Raw genomic sequence first — 22,292 nt, 5'->3', positions numbered from 1 at the left:
TCTTGATTTTTTAAAAAAAAAAAAAATACTGCAAACTGAATCAATGAGTTAAACTTCTACGGACAAAAAAAAAAAAAAAAAAAAAAAAAAAAAAAAAGAGCAGAATCAAAACTGTAATTTTACCCAGATGAGAGAGAGAGAGAGAGTTGAGGGAAAATTGAATTCCGAAGTGAGCAGAGGAAAAGTTGAAGTTTATTATTAATTGAGAGGTGGAGTTGGTGGCCCCTTTAAGACATTATTCTTTGTATATAAATGCCTAACATTTTCCCCCACCTTTTCACACTCTCTTCTCTTTCTTTCTGCAACTCGATCAGCAACTATGGCGATGCCGCCACTTTATTACTTTCTTTTCCTCCTCCCTCTTCTTCTTCTTCTCTATCCCACCTTCACAGCCGCCTCTTCTCCATTCCCAGATCCTGAAGTCATAGTTCAAGAAGTGAATGAGTGAGATTATATTGCATTTCTCTTAGCTTAGCTTGTTGCTTTAATTTATTTATAGTATACATATATATATATATATATAGATTCATTAATGTAGAATGGGCGGAGGCCGATAAGGCAATAACAGGTCAAGTCTATCAATACACATTGTTTTTAGAAAATGTAATGACGGTCTATAAAGGAGTTTTTTGTACTTTTGGTTCCAGAGTATTGTAGTATGTTTTACAACTTTCAAACGTTGCAAACTTGATCCAGGATTATCATTTTTTTTAGTACAAATGGTCCTTCTGGCTAGATCTCTGTACACGACTCAACCCTGCTATAAAGGAAAAAAATTCGGTCACAAATGGACGGAAATTGAGTCAGAAAGGCTATTTGCGCTAAAAAAAAAAAATGGATAGTTGTGGATCAAGTTTGTAAGGTTTAAAAGTCGTGGAACAATCTTGTTAGTGTCACAATACTCGTGAAACCAAAAGTGCAAAAAACTCTTATATAAAGAAATAAAATTACGTCTTTTGCTACCAATTATAGTTTTAACATAGTGGTAAATGCTTGATGCTAACAAATATACAATGTAGGAAAATCAATAATGCCACAATAAGTGCAAGGAGGAAGCTGGGGTTCCTGTCATGTGGCACAGGGAACCCAATTGATGATTGCTGGAGGTGTGACCCAAACTGGGACAAAAACCGGCAGCGCCTAGCGGATTGCGCGATCGGGTTTGGAAAACACGCCATTGGCGGAAGGGACGGCAAGATTTACGTGGTGACAGACCCAGGGGATCACCCGGTGAACCCAAAGCCAGGGACACTGAGGTACGGGGCGATACAGGACGAGCCATTATGGATCGTTTTCGCCCGGGACATGGTGATAAAGCTGAAGGAAGAACTAATGCTCAACTCATTCAAGACCATAGATGGAAGGGGGGCAAGTGTACACATAGCAGGAGGCCCCTGCATCACAATCCAATATGTGACAAACATCATCATCCATGGGCTAAACATCCATGATTGCAAGCAAGGAGGGAATGCGTATGTGAGGGACTCCCCAGATCATTATGGATGGAGGACATTATCGGATGGGGATGGGGTGTCCATATTTGGAGGGAGCCATGTGTGGGTTGACCATTGCTCCCTCTCAAACTGCAGGGATGGGTTGATTGATGCCATACATGCATCCACTGCCATAACCATCTCCAACAACTACATGACTCATCACAACAAGGTCATGCTCTTGGGCCATAGTGATACCCTTACAGCAGACAAGAATATGCAAGTCACCATAGCCTTCAACCATTTTGGAGAAGGGCTGATTCAGAGAATGCCAAGGTACATGCTTTTTATTTTATTTTATTTTATTGCCTGATTTAAGTCATTTAGATGGATGTAAATCAAATACTAATTTTGGGTATTACCAAAATGACAATTTTGTTGGTTTTGGTCAACACATGTTTAATTCTGACCAATTTTCATTCACAACTATTTTGCTAGTGTCAAAATTCATTCTGGATCTGAAATTATTAAAGGTAATTTTCGTCCTTTCATAATTAAGATTCCAATTTGAGCATAAATAAATCGTTTTTAAGTCTTAAAATCTCAATTTTTGTTGTTCTCCTCCTCATCCTTCTTATTTATGTTCCAATTCATATCTTAGCACTTAAATCCCTTTATTTATATTCGAATTGGAATCTTAATTATGAAAGGACAAAAATACCTTTAATAATTTTAGATTTTGGCATGTTCAAAGGTTAGTTTTTATTTTATTTTATTAGCAGATTTAGATGTATATGTTGGGTGTGATGCCATACCATGCTAACATCATCATCATCATATCATGCAGATGCAGACATGGATATTTCCATGTGGTGAACAATGACTACACCCACTGGGAAATGTATGCAATTGGTGGGAGTGCTGACCCTACAATCAATAGCCAAGGCAATAGATTCCTCGCTCCAAACGACAGATTCAACAAAGAGGTAATGTTTTAATTTTGCCCACCCTACCCCTAGAAACAAAGGAACCTATTGGAGTCCCAACCAAGCTGGTTAAAGATATATAAACTTGTAATCAAAAGGTTACGAGTTTGAATTTCAATTTTCTTGATTTGAACCGGTCAATTATGGTCAACCTAAGATGGTTTACTTCCTTGTGATCCTTTACCAACTAAGGTCACAAGGTAGAGTTTATCCAGTGCACACTCTCGAATAGTGACTACGAATTTCACTTGTCACTCCAAAAAAGTAACCCCAACCAAACTAGCTAAGGATACAAACTTGTAACCACAAGGTCATGAGTTTGAATCTCAACCTTTAGTTTGAGTCAGTCAGCTATGAACAACCTAAGTTGGTTTACCTCTTTGTGGTCCTTTGCTGGGATTTACCCAATGCATACCCCCAGGTAGTGACTGTGAGATTTATCTTGTGCATATCCCCAAATATTGATGGAAGGTTTTCCTCGTCATCCCCAAAAAAAAAAAAGTAATAATAACTATAACAACACACATTTTCTTGTGTTTTGAAGGTTACAAAACATGAGGATGCAGCAGAGAGTGAATGGAAGAAATGGAACTGGAGATCAGAAGGGGATCTGATGCTGAATGGAGCTTTCTTTACAAGGTCAGGTGCAGGGGCTTCATCTAGCTATGCAAAAGCATCAAGCTTGAGTGCTAGGCCTTCTTCTCTCATCAGTTCCCTCACAGGGAATGCAGGTTCACTTACCTGCAAAAAGGCCAAAAGATGTTAATTAAATAGACTCCCACTTTAAAAAAAAAAAAAATTAATTAATTTCATGCATGTAACTCGTCTCAATCTACGTTACATTACGTTACGTTTCTCCTTCTTTTGCCAAAAAGGTTGAATCTCCAACCCCAAAGGCTCTCATTATGTTACGTTTCTCCTATTCACAACCTCAGCCCTCCCAAAGCCACTAATGCTGGCTGGGAACTGATAGAGTTGATTATTGTTCAATCTAATGTTAATATATAACTCCAACTTTCAGTTCAATCCATTATATTTATATATTATATATCCACTCCACTCTCAATGTATTACTACTACTTTTTTTTCAGTTTTTTTTAAGACCTCTTTATTACTTACATATTTTTATTCACAAAATTCGAACTCCGTATTTAATTTAATTGGCTATTTGAAGATATTTATGAATTCTGGTCCAAAAATTGTGTGTTTGTAAATTAACACATTATATAATTGTAGTTAATTATTTCTATACTTGTAAACAAATTGAATGCACATAACATAATAATTACAGACAAATAACATGATAATTATAAATACATAACATGATAATTACATCCACGTAAATTTTAACTGCAGATACAAACACATAAAATGATAACTACATACATGTAAATTGTTACTGTATGTACATAATATGTTAACTGTAGACACATAAGATTTTATTTGTGTGTCTGTAATTTGTACATAATCTGAATGTTATTTTTGGACTAGAATTCACAATGCAAAGTAGATCCCAATCTTTGATATAATTTGACAGTAGATATTTAACCATAACCATTTTTATGAAAAATAAATGGGCCAACATAAATACATGTAACTCTATTTTTATAAACCAACAAAGATGCATCGTGCACCAGGGCACACAATACTGGTACAAAACGATGTCTGTGTTGTACTTTTTTTTTTTTTTTTTGAAAATTTCGCTTGTCTGTACTTGTTGTTAACTTGTTAAAAAAAATCATGTTTTGAAAATGTACATAATTGTATATGAGAATGTATATAAACTTTTAATTGTTAAAAAAAATTGCGTGTTCGAATGTACATAATTATATAAAAAAAAATGTACATAATTGTATAAAATAATGTACATAATTGTATACCAGAATGTACATAATTATATAACATAATACACATACACTCTGTCGCGTCGATTCTCTACACAATTTATCAAAACGATGTCGTTTTGAGAGGCACGAGGCGCTAAGTGCTATGTCCACCGTGGTATAGGGTATAACGATTGCAAAGATGCACTCGCAATCTCCACTCCAACATTGCTTTGGTTTCGGGTCTTGGCGTGTTGCGGGAGGTCCCACAAGGTAGGCAACAAATAGGTTAATGTTGACACTCAAAAATAATGAGATTAGAGTACATGGTAATAATGAATTTTTTTTTGTGATAAATGATGAAATCGTCCAATAATTTATGGAAGGGTAAACCATGGTGATGACTCATCTGATTAACAAATGCTAAACTTTTGTACCCCTTATTTTGAGAGGTTACTTCGACACTGTTTTCTGGTGAGATTCAATTCTTGATCTCTTATGACAAATTTGTCTCTGTGACCAGTTAAGCTGACGATGCGAGGAGACAATACCATTTATTACCTTCTACTAGGGACCAAGATGTTGGTCTGAATTTTAAAGAGAGAAATATTACTCCGTATATTGTGTGCAAGGCAAAAGGTTAAAGTATGATAGATGGAGGGGTGGGGGAGCAGATCTAAGATCTTGTCCGCGGGGCAATACTGACAACTGCTCAACCGACCGTCGCAACTAACGTGCTGACATTAAAGAGCCTCCCTCATGCCTCAATCGCTGGTAAATGGACGATAAGGAGTGGTTGCAGTCTTGCAGAGGCGGTTTAAGCGTGAAAGCCACATCCCATCTCCAATTTTATTTTTTGTACTATCATCACATTTTGCCACTAAAATATACGGAGTTAAAAACGAAAAAGTTTAAATTCATCATTGAACTATACACGAAGATTGTAATTAAACCATTGACCTTTAAAAAAAATGTAACTAACACTCAACAAGTTAAAAGCGTGTAATTGGAATAAATAACAGGTGCATGATACCATCCTGATAGTGTTAATTCCCACGTAAGCGGTAAATAAATAACACAAGTCCAATCAAAGCAAATAAATCTTTTATTGATCAGGTGAAGGATCTAAATACAATCTACACTGGCTATTCTGAGGGCCGACTGACTGCGGTCGGGATGCTCTAACAATAGCCTATCGATCGTCCAAAAGTCCCTCACACTGTTAAGTTGCCGCCGCGGGTATTTATAGCCGCTAAGCCGGAGACACAATTCTGGCCGGTCGGCATGCAACCCACGTAGCAATGACGTGTCTTCTTCCCGCAAGCCCGGCCTGTCAACGCCTAACGTTGCCACGTGCCTCTTCTCGACTTTTTCGTCTAAGGGCTATCACTCGGGTACTGAAGACGCCGGTCGGGTACGACCGGATTCTTCTAAGAATATCCGACCTGTAACCTGCATAAACAAGAATAAAACACGTGGCATGTCGGTCGGGGTATTCCCTACCAGATCCTATTTCGACTTTAAGTGGTATTTAATTTGGGGCTAAATATTCACTCATGAGCTAGCTTTTGTGTGGAGTTAGGGTTTTAGCTTGAGTGCCGTATCATTTGGGGCTTTCGATTGAGAGACCAGGTGTGGTGGGAAAGGACTACCTGGTGTTTTATAAGGTTCAAAAGGAACCGAGAAGAGTTCGAAGTGAAAGCTATCCAGAGTGAAGTCGTCCACTCATTCGGTGCCGACCTAGCGGAGGGATCAACCTAGGAAAGTGCTACCTGGTACTTGATAAGGTCTAGAGTGAAACCACTGGAAAAGGACTACCTGATGCCGAGAAGAATCTGGAGTATGCGTCTTTTAGAGTAAGCCGCCGCGAGATCAACTCCTCAAAAAGTAAGCAATGATACGATCTCGTTTCAACTCCACAAGAGATTGTAGAGTGGTACTTAAGTTGGGGTTCGACTTCACAAGAGATTGTGAAGTGATACTTAAGTTGTGGCTAAACCTCCAGTAATTAGTTAACTTTTGTGGTGGTTTAGGGTTAGTATAACTGATTATGTATTTTTTTAATTATTTATATTTATATTTACTAAAATTATTATACATTTAAACATTTCTTCATTAAAAAAAAAAAAAAAATACTACGTCGTAATAATTACGATCACATTGTTTCAATCTGAGACAAACAAAGCAACAAGCTTTATCCCTAAGATCCCAAAAACGATGCTTCGTCTCTAGGCGATCTCAGAGACGAAGCAAGTTTTTTTCATCTCTAAGATTTTTTAATGAATAAATATAAATATTTAGAGTATAATAATTTTAATAAATATAATTGAAATGAAAAAAAAAATTATAATAACAAGATGACCAATTGGTGATCTGAGCCAATTTTAACTTATTTAACTACTATTAATTATTTGATTTGGTTAATACTTAATATAGTCCTCGACTATAGTAATTTTACTCAATTTAGTTCTAAATGGCTTTTTGTGCTCAATTTAGTCATCGACTTGGAGGATTTTACATAATTTAGTCCTTTGTTAAAAGTTTTGTTAGTTGACTGTTAAAATATGATCCTAATAGTAATTTCTCATCCTTCATCCCATTTGGGATGATTCCTTCTTCTTTAGGGATGGCAATGGATCGGATGTGGGTCGGGGAGGACTACATCCATCACCCGACCCACCTTATATTTTCTCCACCTATCCCCACCCCCAACCCGCATTGGGTGAACTTTTTCAAAACTCACCCCACCCCCACCGGGTGCGGATGCCCACTACGGGTACCCACCACTTATCATTTTATTATTTTTTTCAAAAAATAATATTTAAATTACTTACACATAATAAAATGATAAAATTCATTAGTGGTACTAAAATATAAAATAATATAAATATTTAAATATAATAACTAAATTGTTAAGTTTTAAAAATAAACTTAGTAGTTTAGATATAAAAATAGTAAAAAGATACACAAAGTTATATAAACTTTTATAAATAACTACATACTAGTACTTATTTTACTATTATATATATAGACACACACACATGGTGGGTCGGGTGGGGTTCTAGACGGGTTTTGTACATAGAACCCGAACCCAACCCGACCCACTGCGAGTTTACTTTTTTAAGACCCACCCCGACCCACCACCCACCATCACCCAAAAAAACCCGATCCATGCGGGATGGATTCGGGTGGATATCCGCGGGGCGGATTGAAATTGGCATCCCTATTCTTCTTCCCTTTATTAAAATTCACGTAGAAATGCAAATTTTCGTATTCAAATCAACTTCAACCCTAAATAAATAAATACAGAGTAAATAAATATTTGGACACGAAGATTTACATTTCTGCTAGGATCTTAATAAGGGGAAGAAGAAAGAATCATCCCAAATGGAATGAAAGATGAAAAATTACCATTAAGACCTTATTTCTAACCGTTAACTAACAGAATTTTTTAAAAAAGACTAAATTGTGTAAAACAATCAAAGTTGAGGACTAAATTGAACACAAAAAATCATTTATGACTAAATTGAGTAAAACCACTAAAATCGAGGACTATATTGAGTATTAACTCATTAAAAATCAATATAAAAAGCTGCTCAAAATAACTAACTTTTTTAACTAGTGTTTTCAGAAAACAAGTTACACCAAACAGCTATCAACTAGTAACTAATTTACCAAACACTTTTCTATAATCAACTAATGTTATCAACAAGTTATACTCTCTAATTAACTCAATCAGTTAACAACTATTTACTAATCAAGACCTTAGTGTAATTACAAGCTTTTAACTTGTTGGAGTCTTGGAGAGGGTCAATTTTACTTTTTTTTTTTTTTTAAACTCAGTTACCTAATTACATTTTCTTATATATTTTCTTATATAGTTCAATGGTGAATTTGAGCATTTTTCCTATAATAGGATGCATGGCATGCCCATTGCCGCACCAATCACTCAACCTAAAATCCATCAACTAGGGTAATCTTTGTCGACGCAAATAGAGACAACCAGATTGAATTAGATAAATGTCAAACTCATGATCAACGAAACAATCTTCAAATGTAATAATACATAACAAACTCCAAACACTCAGATGCGTAACCACCAAAAATTTCTTAACCATACCAAAAGTTGAATGTTAAACCCACTTGTTCTACATGCTTCGACCTGCCTAATCACTCACTAATAATCCGCAGGCGTGATAACATCATCAATCTTTAGAATCATCTTAACAACTTGAGTTGCGAGTAAAACCTGCTGTTGCTTCCCAATCAAAGTCTCAAACACATTTTGCTCTCGCATGTCATTTGTGCCAACGTCATTGCAATCAATCCCGCAACATGGATTATTTTCCTGCATACATGCATTTCAAGGTTAAAGTCACAACCAAACCAAAACAAAGCCATTAGCATTATGAAATAACTAGTGGCATCATTCCCAATTCTGTTATAAGACTCCATTCTTTAAAATTCCCCCCTCTCCATATATTGTGTCAAGCTAACCTGGATTTGCTGTGATTTAACAGCAGATAGAGTTTCAATGGGTTGAAGGCCACTATTCTCAGCAAGGGCCATGGGGACAGCATCTAAAGCATCTGCAAATGCCCTGATTGCATACTGCAAAAAAACACAAATGAGCCATTAGCTTGAAATATTACACCAATTACTGGAAAATAAAAAATAAAAAATAAAAAAACAAGCAAACAAACAAAGCTACATACCTGCTCAACACCTGGATATTTATCAGCAGCAGCTTCCACAGCAATTGAGGAAGAGATCTCAGCTGAGCCACCACCATATACTATAGAGTTGTTCCGAATAAGATTTCTGGCAACACACAAAGCATCATGAAGGCTGCGTTTTGTCTCCTCTATCATCATTTTGTTACCTGATCGGCATGGAATTTCAACATCAATCAGATAAGTGTATATGCCTGCAAGAGTTCCTTAGGGGAACAAGAAGCTACCCAGAGAGGTAATAGCAAGCAATATAGTAGGACTTTTTAAGTAATGTGTATATTTGGTATTGATTGCTAGAGTATATTTGGTATTGATTGCTTGTTACAAAGCTAAGTTCAAAATATTGAGGAAAGGATTTAAATATTTAATAGAGAACAAATACTGAAGTACATTATTTTGAGGAAAATATACAACTCTTAAATTGTGTTATGTCAACAAAAACAAGGTCTCCAAGTTTTCAACAATTGTTTTAACTAATTCTGCACTAAACTTAATTCAAGTTTTTTAATAAGAAATTCAAACCTTATACATGAAAATATTGTAACCTGCTAAAGATCCAAATCCTAAACAGCATCAAACAAAAGTATATGTTCTCTGACCTAGTAAACTGAGAAAAGGCTATTAGAGCAGGAATTGCAAAAGACAAAACAACTTACCCCCACGTATGAATATAGTCACTGCCCTTGAATTTGCACAATGTTCAATATAAATCATTCGATCCTTGGTCGTACCAAAAGATTTCTCACGAACCAGCCCAGCCTGAAGTCATTAATAGGAGTGACACATTTTATAGTGTACACAAAAAACTACAGTTAAAAGAGTATCTTCTTTAAAAATTAAAATCAAAGGATAAGATGCAATTACTCAAAATCATTTTTGGTATAAGGGTCAAATAAGACTGTGAACTTGTGCAAAAATGCAGTTATGCCCTCAAATTAAAGAAGGCTTTGAATAGACCCTCAAACTTGAGAAAAAATGCAATAGTCATTTTTACCTATAATTGCCAGTAATTAACCAATTAAATGCCAACTCACATCATTATTATTCTTACTACTATTTTTCTTCTCCTAATTATTATTATTATTACTATTATTATTATTATTATTATTATTATTATTATTATTATTATTATTATTATTATTTCTTCTCCTTCTTCCTGGTCTGCATCAATGAATCAAACACAAAAATCAATGGAATGCCATGGCTGCAACGACATCAAGCTCCACCTTCATCAATGATCGGACAAATAGATAGAGCATTATTATTATTCCGAGAAGACTGGTCAGTATAATAATAATAATAATAATAATAATATTATTATTATTATTATTATTATATGGATGTCACTTATGATGCCACATCAACAAAAATCTGTAAAGTTAGCAATTTTTTACAAACTTCCTGTTTCTGACCTTCTAATAGGGTTCAATTGCATTCTTTTACAAGTTTAATGGTCTATTCAAGATTTCTTTTAGTTGGAGGGTGTAATTGCATTTTTGCATAAGTTCAAGGGCTTATTTGACTGTTATTCCATTACTTTTTAGTTAAAAGTCAGTTAACCTACTTCAGCCTTTAACATGCAAAAAGAAATCTAAATCAAGCATACATAACAGGCAACTATAACAATGTAACAGACTAACAAGCAAACTACATAAACCACAAACCAGAAATGTGCAAGATAAAAGAGAAATATAATTACCCTGCCAAGTTTTTCCGGGGTCAACTCTTGAAATCTTGGCACAATTCGCCCACCTAGGCACAAATGCATATACAAAAAGCATGAGTAATAATAACAAGTAGCGATTAGGCTTCAAAAACAAGAGGGCTAATTAGATCCAAACCAGTGGCTATTGCAATCAGCTCCAGCTCCACACCACCAACCCATCTAACAGCTGGCAAATTTCTATGCATTAGTAAGTGGTTTGCTTCATCATCAAATCCCCATTGGCAAATAACCAAGGTCGCACCAACATCCTGTGTCAGAAATAGCATGTTGGTTAAGGAACAAGAAAACCAAAGCACCTAAAACTATTATGAGGAATTGAAGCCCTGAAAACGTATAAGAACCAACTAAACCACTAAACTATCAGCAACAAAATGTACAACACAGTATTCCAATTGGAGTATATTCACTTTTTATGATTTACAGATGTCTTCTATTCACAGAAAATAAGTATGAAAATCTGAAAGGAACAAAATAGAGAGGAGTGGATCTCATTCTCCCTCCTGTTAACCAGTTCCAAATCAAGTTAAAGAAAAGAGGAGAAAATAATCAGCAGAAAGGCATTTATTTTGTCATCAGAAAGTCCAAGAGAAGGGAAAAAGAAATGACAACTTTGAGAAAGTATTTTTAATAACTCCATCTTTTAACATCCTCAAATCCAACCAAATTCTATTTAAAAAATATTAAAAAAGAACGTGGCATCTCTTTTCTTTCAGAAGCCTTCTCCCCCATATAAAGTCAGGATGAGGCCCAAATTTCATTAACAGTTTTCGATCCACCTTCCATTATACCAAGAATAGTGCATGCACTTTTACCTTGCATTTCTGAACCATGTCATCAAAATATTTCTGTTCCTGCTGCCTTAAAGTCTGGAACTTCTCAACAGTATCGATGTCAACCTTATGCTTGGTCTTTGGTTTAGGGGGCTCAAATGGACAAGTCAAAATGGCAATTTTTGCATCCTCAATTTGCTTAGGCATCTGTGGATGACTCATGTCTTTGTCAACAACAATGCCATAAATCAGCTCTGTATCCTCTAGCTTTCCACCAACTTTTCCCTCTACTTTGATTAAGTCCAGGTTAACATCCTTCCTCTCTAAATCTGCAACAGCGAGAACTGCTTTGACAGCAATCTCAGCTAAGTTACGCTTGCATCTATTCACACTGAAAGCAGAGTTCACAACATCAAAACATGCATGTATGAATAATAAAAGCACATGAACAAATGACAAGCTATATTGGAAAAAAAATAGAGATTAATTAAAATTATAAGTTTTCTACTCATACATGTCACTTTTACAGAGCTTCAGCTTTCTTTTTTTTAGATTGGTGTGCTCTACAACAGAAAGTGGCATAGTGGAATCACTTTGGAAATGAAGGTTAGTTAAAATAAAAAATTACTTAGGATATGGATATGCAATGCAAGGTGCTACGATTTCTAGACATCAGGTGACACATAGATAGAGCATGACCAATATGGTTCACAACTTGGAATCTAACTAGCCACTTACATCTTAGATGACAAGGTAGTCATGCAAGTTTGAACCAAAGGCTCAATGTCATTCACACCAAATTCAAATTTATGTGCAATGCGCTCCAGATGTCCAACTGCAATCCTGGATGCCATTTCATATCCCTCAGCAATTCGAATTGGATGAATACCACGTTCTAACAACTTTTCAGCTTGTTCAAGAAGTGCTCCAGCCAGGACAACAACTCCAGTTGTTCCATCACCAATCTCATAATCCTGACTTCGGGACAATTCTACCATAAGCTTTGCAATTTGATTGTCAACATCCATCTGCTCCAAGATGGTTGCACCATCATTTGCTGCCATTACAGGAATTATTTAAAATTAAATGAGATAATCAGTAAAGATAAAGTCCAGATTCTCACTGTTGCATCCAAAATATAAGCAGCAAGGGCAAAGAAGTGCATTCATGACTAAAAGAATTCAAACAAGTATACAATATATTTCAATGAGTACTAATATCCCAAGTTAAGATCATAGCTTCTCATTTACTCTCAAGGAGTCAAAGGCATTAGATGCAAAATGTATTCAAATAATGAAATCAAGCAGCAAATATACTTATAAAGCCATTATTTAAATAATGAAAACAAACCCCAACTTCTAAAGCCCCCCTATATCACATTCAATACACCTCCTTTTCAAACTTCAAGCTCATATTATGTAGAAAATCAAGCCCATTTTAATCATGATTTCCAGGGGCAACTAAGCATTTCACAATACCAATGTCAGAACTTAACATCTGGCTTCCGAAAAATTAGCACAAACAAGCAAATACCTAAGCACTAATTCACAACAAAATAAACCAATTCTGAATCTACAGCTCTAAATCGCATTAAACACTAACACATACTTAATATCTAACACCATTTATCAAATCGAACTCACAACACTCATTGATTAAGAGTACTAAGAGAAAATCAAGGAGAGAGTAACAGACTGATGGTGACGTCGCCATCAGGGCTCTGAAGCATCTTGTCCATGCCTTTGGGGCCGAGAGAGGTGCGGAGGATGCGAGCGACTGCCTTTCCGGCAGAAATGTTGGCCTTCTGAGCATCGAGGCCTCTGAGCCTCATCTTCTGCTCCTGCTCCTTGATTATTATGAACGGCCTTCCGAACTCATCGAAAGCCAAGGCCATTGCTACTCGCTCTCGATCTCGATCGGATTCACAACTTCTCTTCAGAGACTCCGAAAGAGAAAAGAACGATATAGTGTGACGCTCAGTGTGGCGTAGAAAGTTCCTGAAGGGTTTGGTGTTGCCCTAGGCAAAGTAGGAACTTAAACCCACGGCCCTTGAATTAGAATATTAAGACAAAAATACTACGGAGTATTCATTTCGTTACTAGTTACTACTTACTAGTTGGGGTCTCCTTGGTTTCAATTGTTATATCGTGAATAGTCTATACTGTCGTGTGAATTATGGTTCAAAATGATATTATTTGTTTAAATGAAAAGAAATGATGATAAATTAATTGTGCCTCTGTGTTGTGCTCATTTGTTTTTTTCTACCAATAAGCTGATAAAGTTAGGCCCTTAATAGGAACAAACTAATGTTGGTGTAAAAACATGTAGGGAAAAAATTATTACGGTCAAATATCAACACACACTTGCAAAATAAAGAGTTCATAGTACAACTAAAATTCAATTATATACACAGTAAGACAAATCTAAAACTTCCTACACCATAATCTAATTGAATGACGCGGCCCTCTATGCTACCACCAGTAACTCAATTGCACATAACACACTATCAATCAAAAAAAAAAAAAAAAAGACAAATACTGAAGATGAAGACAACGACAATTCTACCTAATGGAGAATATGATTAAGAAGATTTAAAGATATTTAAACCAAAAGTAGTATTTATTTAGACTATCGCTTTTAGACTAAATATTTAGACTAACGTTATTACAAAGTTGCAAACATTTATTTTAGTGACAATTATAATCAATCTCGATCTCACATATTATCTTGCATTTATATATACATTGAATTGCTGATTAAAATAAACAAATTCAATATTCAATTATTTATGCATGAACATAATTTTACATTGATTGATATACTTTAAAATATTTATTTAAAATTAATCATTGAGCATTCGGGCAATTACACTTGGAAAATTAGTTTAAATATAAAAACGAAAAGCAAGTTTTTGGCTTTGTTACATCTCTCGCGCACTATTGTTATATCTCCAAACATCATAGTAAGTGTGTTCTTTTTCTTTTTCTTTTTTCTAATGTCATTGTTGCAAGCCTAATGCTTTCATTAAAGGTGATAATATTGTTATCCTATAGGTAATATTTCATTCCTTGCTAAAATGAATTCAAAAAAGCAGACACAATAAAGCAAAGTTTTAATAGTTTATTTATGAGTTATTATGTTTTTGTATCTTTTTTTTTTCTTTCCGTAGAGTGGCAATTTTTTTTCTTCTTTCTCGTTTCTTCTGTGCGTAGAGAGTCTCTAGGGTTTCCCTTGTGATCTCTGTGTCATAGTGCGAGAACGTTTTCTCTTTTTATCTTTTTGTATTGTGCGACTATGGAGAAAGGGAGTGCAAGTGCTTTGGCTGAAGCATGTGAAGCTTTATCAATTGGTGATAACGAAGAAGGAGTGGTTATTGAAGTTGATGATGTGGTAACGCCGACGTTTGATTTTTGTTACACTATCGTTGGTAGGGTGGTTACTGAACGCCCGGTGAAGTATGTGGTTTTCCGTGATGTCATGGCAACAACCTGAATAAAAAAGAAGGAACGCCAAGGCCCCCCAAGCGAATAAAAGAAACAATATCCAGGGCGGATCGGTCATGTGCTCTCATGAAGTCGGATCAGGTCAGGAACATATACGTGCCACCTATAGAGATAGATCCGAGCATATACTTGATTCCTATAGACTGGTAGGTCAGTGATATTTCCTATCATTATGAAATTAATAATAATTACATAATGACTACAATTTTTTGTACTTAGATAAGATTAGTAATTATTCTTTAGTTGTAATTTAATAAGATGAAATAATTTATGATTACTTTTATAGTCAAATTATTTATAAAATAATATTATTCAGTATGTAAAAATTTTAAAAAATAAATATAATGATAATATGCTTGAAAATAAAAGAGAATGATAAATTGTTTTGTTCATAACTTTGATTCATTTAACAAATTAAGTTCACCATACATGTTGTCATGAATGTAATATTCAACCGACCGTGAATAAATATTCTCAACATTATAGTTATCAATCAACATCATTAGTACGACATTGTCCTGTGTATTAAATAATACATCATCTCTTGCATCAATTTGAAAATATGTTTCTATTTTATCCCACAGTTGCGTGAATAATGTTGCATCGAAGTAGAGCTCTACTTTTCTATTTCCAACAATTAGTTTTAAAGTGTCATTGAAGACGTCAGAGCTGTTGAGAAATGTACACAAGAAAGCATGCTATAAAAATGTTGGTTCGTCTTTATGTGCCATTTCGACAATAAAGAAACCTCGACTATTCCATTTTTGCATATGTGTCGCATGCTTTACACTCCAATCATCATTTGTTTTACCCGAACGACCGTTTGTGTCATGCAATTTTTGACTATATCACACAGGAACTGGGACATCTTAAAGGCCGTGAAATTGCCTACAGAACCGCTCAAGGTAATGATACTCAACAATGTAAAAGAAAATGAGCGGTACCTGGCTGTCCAATACTCTTGCCCAACTTTGCAATAACAAGGCAAGTTAGGCAAGACGTTATCGTATTGGAGTGAAATTAAACTGCAAAACAAATTCAATGTCGTGATGTTAAAATTTTATTTATGTTATGCTATGTAAATATATATTATAATGCTAAAATATAAACATAATATTATAGTAACTCACTTTGCTTGCACTAACTTGATCCAATTGGTCTTGATAAGCTCGTACCACGTGTCCGGGTACAGAACGCCATGAATGCGGACAATTTCACCTATGTTTCAAAATACAACAATAAGTACTTCACATATAATACAAATTCATAATTTTAATCATACTTGTTACAAACTTACAACTAACATTGCTGCAAGTGGCAAATGACCAAGCATTTCGTTAGGCAAAACGCCTTGTGGCCTAACCATAGGCAGCTTCTCCCATGTTCAAATTTGCACCAAAATTAAGCATCTGCATACAGTCGATGTTTCGTAATGAGCCACTTTTCACAACGCCATGTACAAATACGCTAAAACTGTCGATCCCCAACTGTATTGACCTATACTTCAAAATCACGAATAAACTCTAACAAAAATAATTTCATATCTTTTTCCATTGTTTCGGGGAATAAAAATCATCCTAATAAGTGAAAGATAAGTATCCACGTGACATCTTGAACCTCAATATCTGAGTTGTTCGCGATTAGTTGTGATACATTGGGTACGGTTGTAGAAAAAACCTTACTAGTTGTAAGGAAAGCTTTGAGAGGTTGAATTCAAAAAAAAAAAAAAAAAAGTCTTCCACTCTTGGACAGACCCCACTTATCACCTCATGTAACTGGTATGTCATTCACCTTCAATCCGAATAACAGTTCAATATCTTGAAGTGTTATGCCCACTCACCGAAGGGCATGTGAAAGGCGTGGACCTTCGGACGCCAACGCTCTATAAGGGCGACAATTAATGTGTGGTCCATACTTCATATAGTATTATTTAGGTATTACAATCATCTCATAGGTTTCAGAATGATTTATAACTGCAATTTAGTTCCGAATGATTGTAAACCCTAAATAGTAGAAACTATAAAATGAGTATCATGTATGTATACATATAATGAAGCTTAAACATAATGAACCTTGCTACTCTGTAATAAACGCCTCTACATTTCATTAGCATTTAGTGTCTTGAACGTTTAGTTTTGCTGTGAAACATTTTTTTTTTGAAAACCAAAACTCACTTCACATTAAGCAAACAAAGAGAAAATTTCAATTTTGGTCCACTGACTATTGAAGTTGTGTTAATTGCAACACTTGACTTTCAAAAACGTTAATTTAGTACCTTGACTATGCAATTTCTATCAATTTGGTCACACCGGCCAAATTGACGGTCAAATCTCACCGGAAAATTTTAATAGGTCAAATAATGAGGGTATTTTAGTCATTTTACTTCCTTTTCTTTATTCTCCGATGAGCTCTCTCATTTTCCGGCGACAATTTCTTCTCGGTGTCTACCTTGTCTGTATGGCTATACTCGTCATCATCCTGCTCTCTCTCCTCATCCTTGCCTTCGTCGTCACTCGTCTTGGCTGAGAAACCACATCATGATTCACGAATTCGGATAGTTGGGGGAAGATAAGGGCTTGTTTGGTTGACGGTGATATTTGCCCCAAGCTTAATAATGAGTTTTTCACTGTTGAGTAGTTCTTCGCCGCTCATCTCTCTACTCTTCAGGTAACCATCAATTTCGCTCCTTGCAAGCAATTTACTCAAACAATAACTGTTTGGTTTCTTTATTGCATCCAATTATACATTTGGAAAGAATTGGGATATGTAGCTTTTTGTTCACTTCAAGAATGTGCAAACGCGCAACATTAGTTAGTGCTCAATAATTGATTGCTTGATATATACACAATTTCTTTAGCAGATATAACGTCGGAGAAGAAATCGTGCCGGAAATGGAGAGAAGTTCATCGGAGAAGAAAGAAAAGTGAGAAATGACTAAAATACCCTCATTATTTGACCTATTAAATTTTTCCGGTGAGATTTGACCGGCAATTTGGCCGGCGTGACCAAAATTGATAGAAATTGCATAGTCAAGGTACTAAATTAACATTTTTGAAAGTCGAGTGTTGCAATTAACGCAACTCCAATAGTCAGTGGACCAAAATTGAAATTTTCTCAACAAATAAATTATTCATACAAACCATATCAGAAACAAAACGAGGAATAAAATCTAAACATTCAAGCTTCCCATCCCCCTCATTACAGAAAGCCCGCTTTGCCAAGGAATGGACAAGAATATTTCCACCACGCTTAACAAAATAAAAATGAACCATTGGAAGCTCCATCAAGAGTAAACGGATGTTATGAACAATGGCCCCAAAAGGAGTAATATTCACTCCACTCTGCACAGCTCGTGTCACAATTTCTGCGTCAGTTTCAAGAATAACATGTTGTCACCCTTTCTGCTTGATCCAACTCAACATCTTCATGAACCGAGTACCGACCATCCATAACAAACATCATAATCCCAGGCACAGAACCCGCAACATCATGTAAACTCCGCCCAAAACCCATTTTCCGATCCCCATGCTGCATTGCTACATCAATATTTAGCTTGAGAAACGGTGCAGGAGGAGGCTCCCGACGAACATTTTGATTCGGCTGCATAGTGTTTCGAGAAGGGAGCAGACCATCACCATGTATAGTTTTCCAATTCTGAGCATAGAACGCTGCATGGTAAACTAGAGTACGAGCATCTTTACATTGATTCTTCCATACCATCGAATTTATGTTATCCCATATTTCCCAACATATAACAACAACTTTCTCGAGCATTTCACTGGGCAGTACATCCCACATCTCCTCAACCCACGTAGCAATAGAATTAACATGATTAAGATTCTAGCTATCATTCAGGGCATGCCAACACTCATGAGCAAACACATAATTAGCAAAAAGATGAACAACGGATTCATTAGCCCTTCCACACAAAGCACATATCGGATCACAATTAACCTGTTTAACAATCAAAACATCCTTAGTAAGGAGTCTCAAGGTACACAAAGTCCAAAAAAAACACTTCACTTTTGTTGGAATATTCAACCTCCACAAATCTGGCCAACCACTGTCTAACTCCCTCATCTCACACCCCTTTGCAATCCTATACCCACTTCGTACCATATACATCCCCCTTTCCTCACCCTTCCAAAACATACAATCATTAACCCCGGAAGAAGGAATAGGTAAACTAAAGATAAGTTGAACATCCCGTTGACAAAAAAGATCTCTCAACAAGGCATAGTCCCAATTATGAGTACTCAAATAGAAAAGAGAGTCAACTGTAGGGTTATTAAGGTAACCATATTCAAGAGTAGAGATATACGAGTTTTTGTCGTCCGGAAGCCACAGGTCTCCCCACACCCTCACCTAACCCCCATCCCTAATTCTCCACCTCATTCCCTCCTCAACAATCCCTGGGATTCCCTAATACTTGTCCACACAAAAGAAGGGTTATAACCCCCTCTCGCTTCAATGATGGAACAATCTGGAAAGTACTTTAGTTTAAAAACTTTTGACACTAGAGCTATTGGGTCAGTTAAGAATTCCCACCCCTGTTTCCCTAACATTGCCAAATTCATCTCCCTCACTGTCCTAAAACCCATTCCCCCAAACCTCTTTGGTTTACACAAATCAGCCCACGTACTCCACCGAATCCCTTCTTCACCCTTTCACTCACACCCCCACCAAAAAGAATTCATGAGCCTCTCCACCTCATCACAAAGACCCTTAAGGAGTAAAAAGACATTCATTGAATAATTAGGAATGCTTTGAAGAACAATTTTTAACAAAACCTCACAACCCCCTATAGACAGGAAATGGTTATCCCAATTCATAATTCTAGCACTAACCTTATCCCGGACAAAACCCAATATTTCTTTCTTCCTCTAACCCACATAGCCCGGTAAACCTAAATATCCCCCCCCCCCCCACCCGTACTGTTCATGCACCCCCAGGAGTTCACAAACAGCCTCATTATCCTCTTAGTGAACATTCATCCCAAACACTATAGAGGTCTTATCTAACTACGTACTTTGCCCACTCGTTATCCCATATTCACTAAGGATATTCCTCATTACCCTAGCCTCAAGACTATTTGCCTGGAAAAAGAAAAGACAGTCATTCGCAAAAAATATGTGGGAAATAGCCGACGCACCCCTTGCTACCCTCACCCCATGAATAGCACCCGCCCTCTCCTATACCCGGATCATCGCAATTAAACTCTTCGCCTCTAGATAGGATGATTGAACCCACTCCTTCCCCTCAACTAACAACCGATACTGCATAGTAGACACACACTCCTCCATCAACCTAGCCCAATGAGCACTAAAACCCATCCCCCGCATAACCTTACCCAAAAAACCCCACTCCACTCGGTCATAGTCCTTAGTCCTTACTCATATAAACTTTTAAATCCCCATACCCTCTTTTACTACCCTTTTGCCTATTCAAAGAATGGACCGACTCAAAAGCAATCAGAACATTATCCACAATCGACCGACCCTGAATGAAACACTTTGATTACAAGAAATTACAGAATTCAAGAGACCCCTCAAACGATTAGCTAAAACTTTGGCAAGAATGTGGTAAATAACATTACATAAGGAAATAGGGCGAAAATCAGACATAGACTCAGGGGTTTTAATTTTTGGGATTAGAACAATATGAGTATCGTTTATATGTTCGGGTAAAATTCCAGTAGAAAGAAAATTCAGGCAAAAAGAGACTACATCATCTACCAAGATATCCCAATGCATCTAGAAGAAAGCCAGTGATAAACCATCCGGGCCCGAAGATTTATCCGGATACATCCCGAAAATAGCCGCCTTTGACTTCATCAACAGACACTACCTCGAAGCATCATCTCATTCTGCTCATCATCGATGGTGCGCTCCAAACAGTCTAGGACTGGTTTCCCATCTCCCTCATTGGCCAAGAACAGATTAGAGAAAATAGTCCACCATTACACTTCACATCAACGCCTCATCGGACACCACCTCACCAGTATGAGTCTGCAAGCTCTCAATTTTATTTCTTCGCCGTCACCGGTTAATAACCGAATTGTGGAAAAATCGTGTACTAAAATCCCCCCATTGTACCACCATTCCTTTGCCCTTTGCCTCCACCTTTCACTCTGGCTTTGTAGAAGAGACATATACCTCCGTTGGACCTCCTTAAACTCCCTCATACTGCCAACATCTCTCCTTCCCCTCAACCGTCCCACGCACTCCCTACAATTTTTCAATTCCTACATCTCACCTTTACTATACCGTCTACCCCAATCCTCTACTTTTTTTGCACACTATGCTAACCTATCAACAATATTAGTCCCTTGAGAATTACTCCACGCCCACTAAACCACCCTTATAATCCGGATGGCGACCCCAGGCATTCTCAAACCATTTCCGACGATGAAACACCATCCCTCCCTCTTGCCGAGTAACTAGAAACAACGGCATATGGTTACTACTACTCCCTTCATCCGACCATGCTCTAGCCCCCGGGAACAAATCATGCCACCCTCCCGACACTAAAATAATAAAATCCTATCTAACTTCTCCTGAACCCAATGACTGGTTCCCCTCCCCCTTTTCCAAGTGTACTAGAAACCCTCAAACCCAAAGTTTGACAGCCCACTCCCCCGATCCGCCTCTCTAAACTCATGAAGAAACCATTGAGGATGAGTAACCCTCCCTACCTTCTCCCAATCCCACAAGAGGTTGTTGAAATCCTCCATTATGAGCCGAGGTAAAGAGTTGAGAGAAGACAAGTACCTAAGAATGTTCCATGATTCTCAACGTCGATTGCGATCTAGGCTACCATAATAGCCCGTGAACCTCCAGCTTTGACGAGAAGCAGAAGGGCGAACCACTGTATCAATATAGTGATTTGAGTACCATAATATCCCGTGAACCTACTTATTCATGCAACTGTGGGATGAAATAAAAAAGTAGAGCTCTACTTCGATGCAACATTATTCACGCAACTGTGGGATGAAATAGCAACATATTTTCAAATTGATGCAAGAGATGATGTATTATTTAATACACAGGACAATGTCGTACTAATGATGTTGATTGGTAACTATAATGTTGGTGAACTTAACTTGCTAAATGAATCAAAGTTATGAACACAACAATTTATCATTCTCTTTTATTTTCAAGCATATTATTATTACTAGTATTTTTTATGCGCGATGCGCAAAAAATAGGTTCCCAATATTAATACATTATATTAAAATTTTAAATTTATTTAGATTTTAGATATTTAAATTATTCTAAATAATAATAATATAAATCATTTTTATAAATTTAAATTTATA

At 36.4% G+C, this 22,292-nt stretch overlaps 2 protein-coding genes and 1 long non-coding RNA gene across 3 annotated transcripts; 1 reads left to right on the top strand and 2 right to left on the bottom strand.

Moving 5' to 3' along the window:
* Nucleotides 1–257: 257 nt before the first annotated feature.
* On the top strand, nt 258–3,469 carry LOC109171551 (probable pectate lyase 5). The gene is made up of 4 exons (XM_019320591.1): nt 258–444; nt 1,020–1,769; nt 2,281–2,419; nt 2,964–3,469. Exons 1-4 carry the CDS (start codon nt 320–322, stop codon nt 3,183–3,185), a joined length of 1,236 nt encoding a protein of 411 aa, XP_019176136.1. The 5' UTR covers nt 258–319; the 3' UTR covers nt 3,186–3,469.
* Nucleotides 3,470–8,235: 4,766 nt separating this feature from the next.
* LOC109171550 (T-complex protein 1 subunit epsilon) lies at nt 8,236–13,523 on the bottom strand. Its single transcript, XM_019320590.1, has 9 exons — nt 13,167–13,523; nt 12,210–12,528; nt 11,514–11,862; nt 10,817–10,949; nt 10,675–10,727; nt 9,632–9,734; nt 8,958–9,124; nt 8,740–8,853; nt 8,236–8,590 (listed from the first exon to the last, which is right to left on the bottom strand). Exons 1-9 carry the CDS (start codon nt 13,363–13,365, stop codon nt 8,420–8,422), a joined length of 1,608 nt encoding a protein of 535 aa, XP_019176135.1. The 5' UTR covers nt 13,366–13,523; the 3' UTR covers nt 8,236–8,419.
* Nucleotides 13,524–13,889: 366 nt separating this feature from the next.
* LOC109171552 lies at nt 13,890–20,634 on the bottom strand. Its single transcript, XR_002052618.1, has 3 exons — nt 20,520–20,634; nt 19,773–19,775; nt 13,890–13,900 (listed from the first exon to the last, which is right to left on the bottom strand). It is a non-coding gene; the product is annotated as an uncharacterized LOC109171552 (long non-coding RNA).
* Between the last annotated feature and the right edge of the window lie 1,658 nt (nt 20,635–22,292).

This window comes from Ipomoea nil, unplaced genomic scaffold (assembly GCF_001879475.1).
Source record: "Ipomoea nil cultivar Tokyo-kokei standard unplaced genomic scaffold, Asagao_1.1 scaffold0319, whole genome shotgun sequence".
Taxonomy (NCBI): Eukaryota; Viridiplantae; Streptophyta; class Magnoliopsida; order Solanales; family Convolvulaceae; genus Ipomoea; species Ipomoea nil.
Note: the sequence above shows the minus strand (reverse complement) of the source record. Positions and strands in the feature narration are given on the sequence as shown.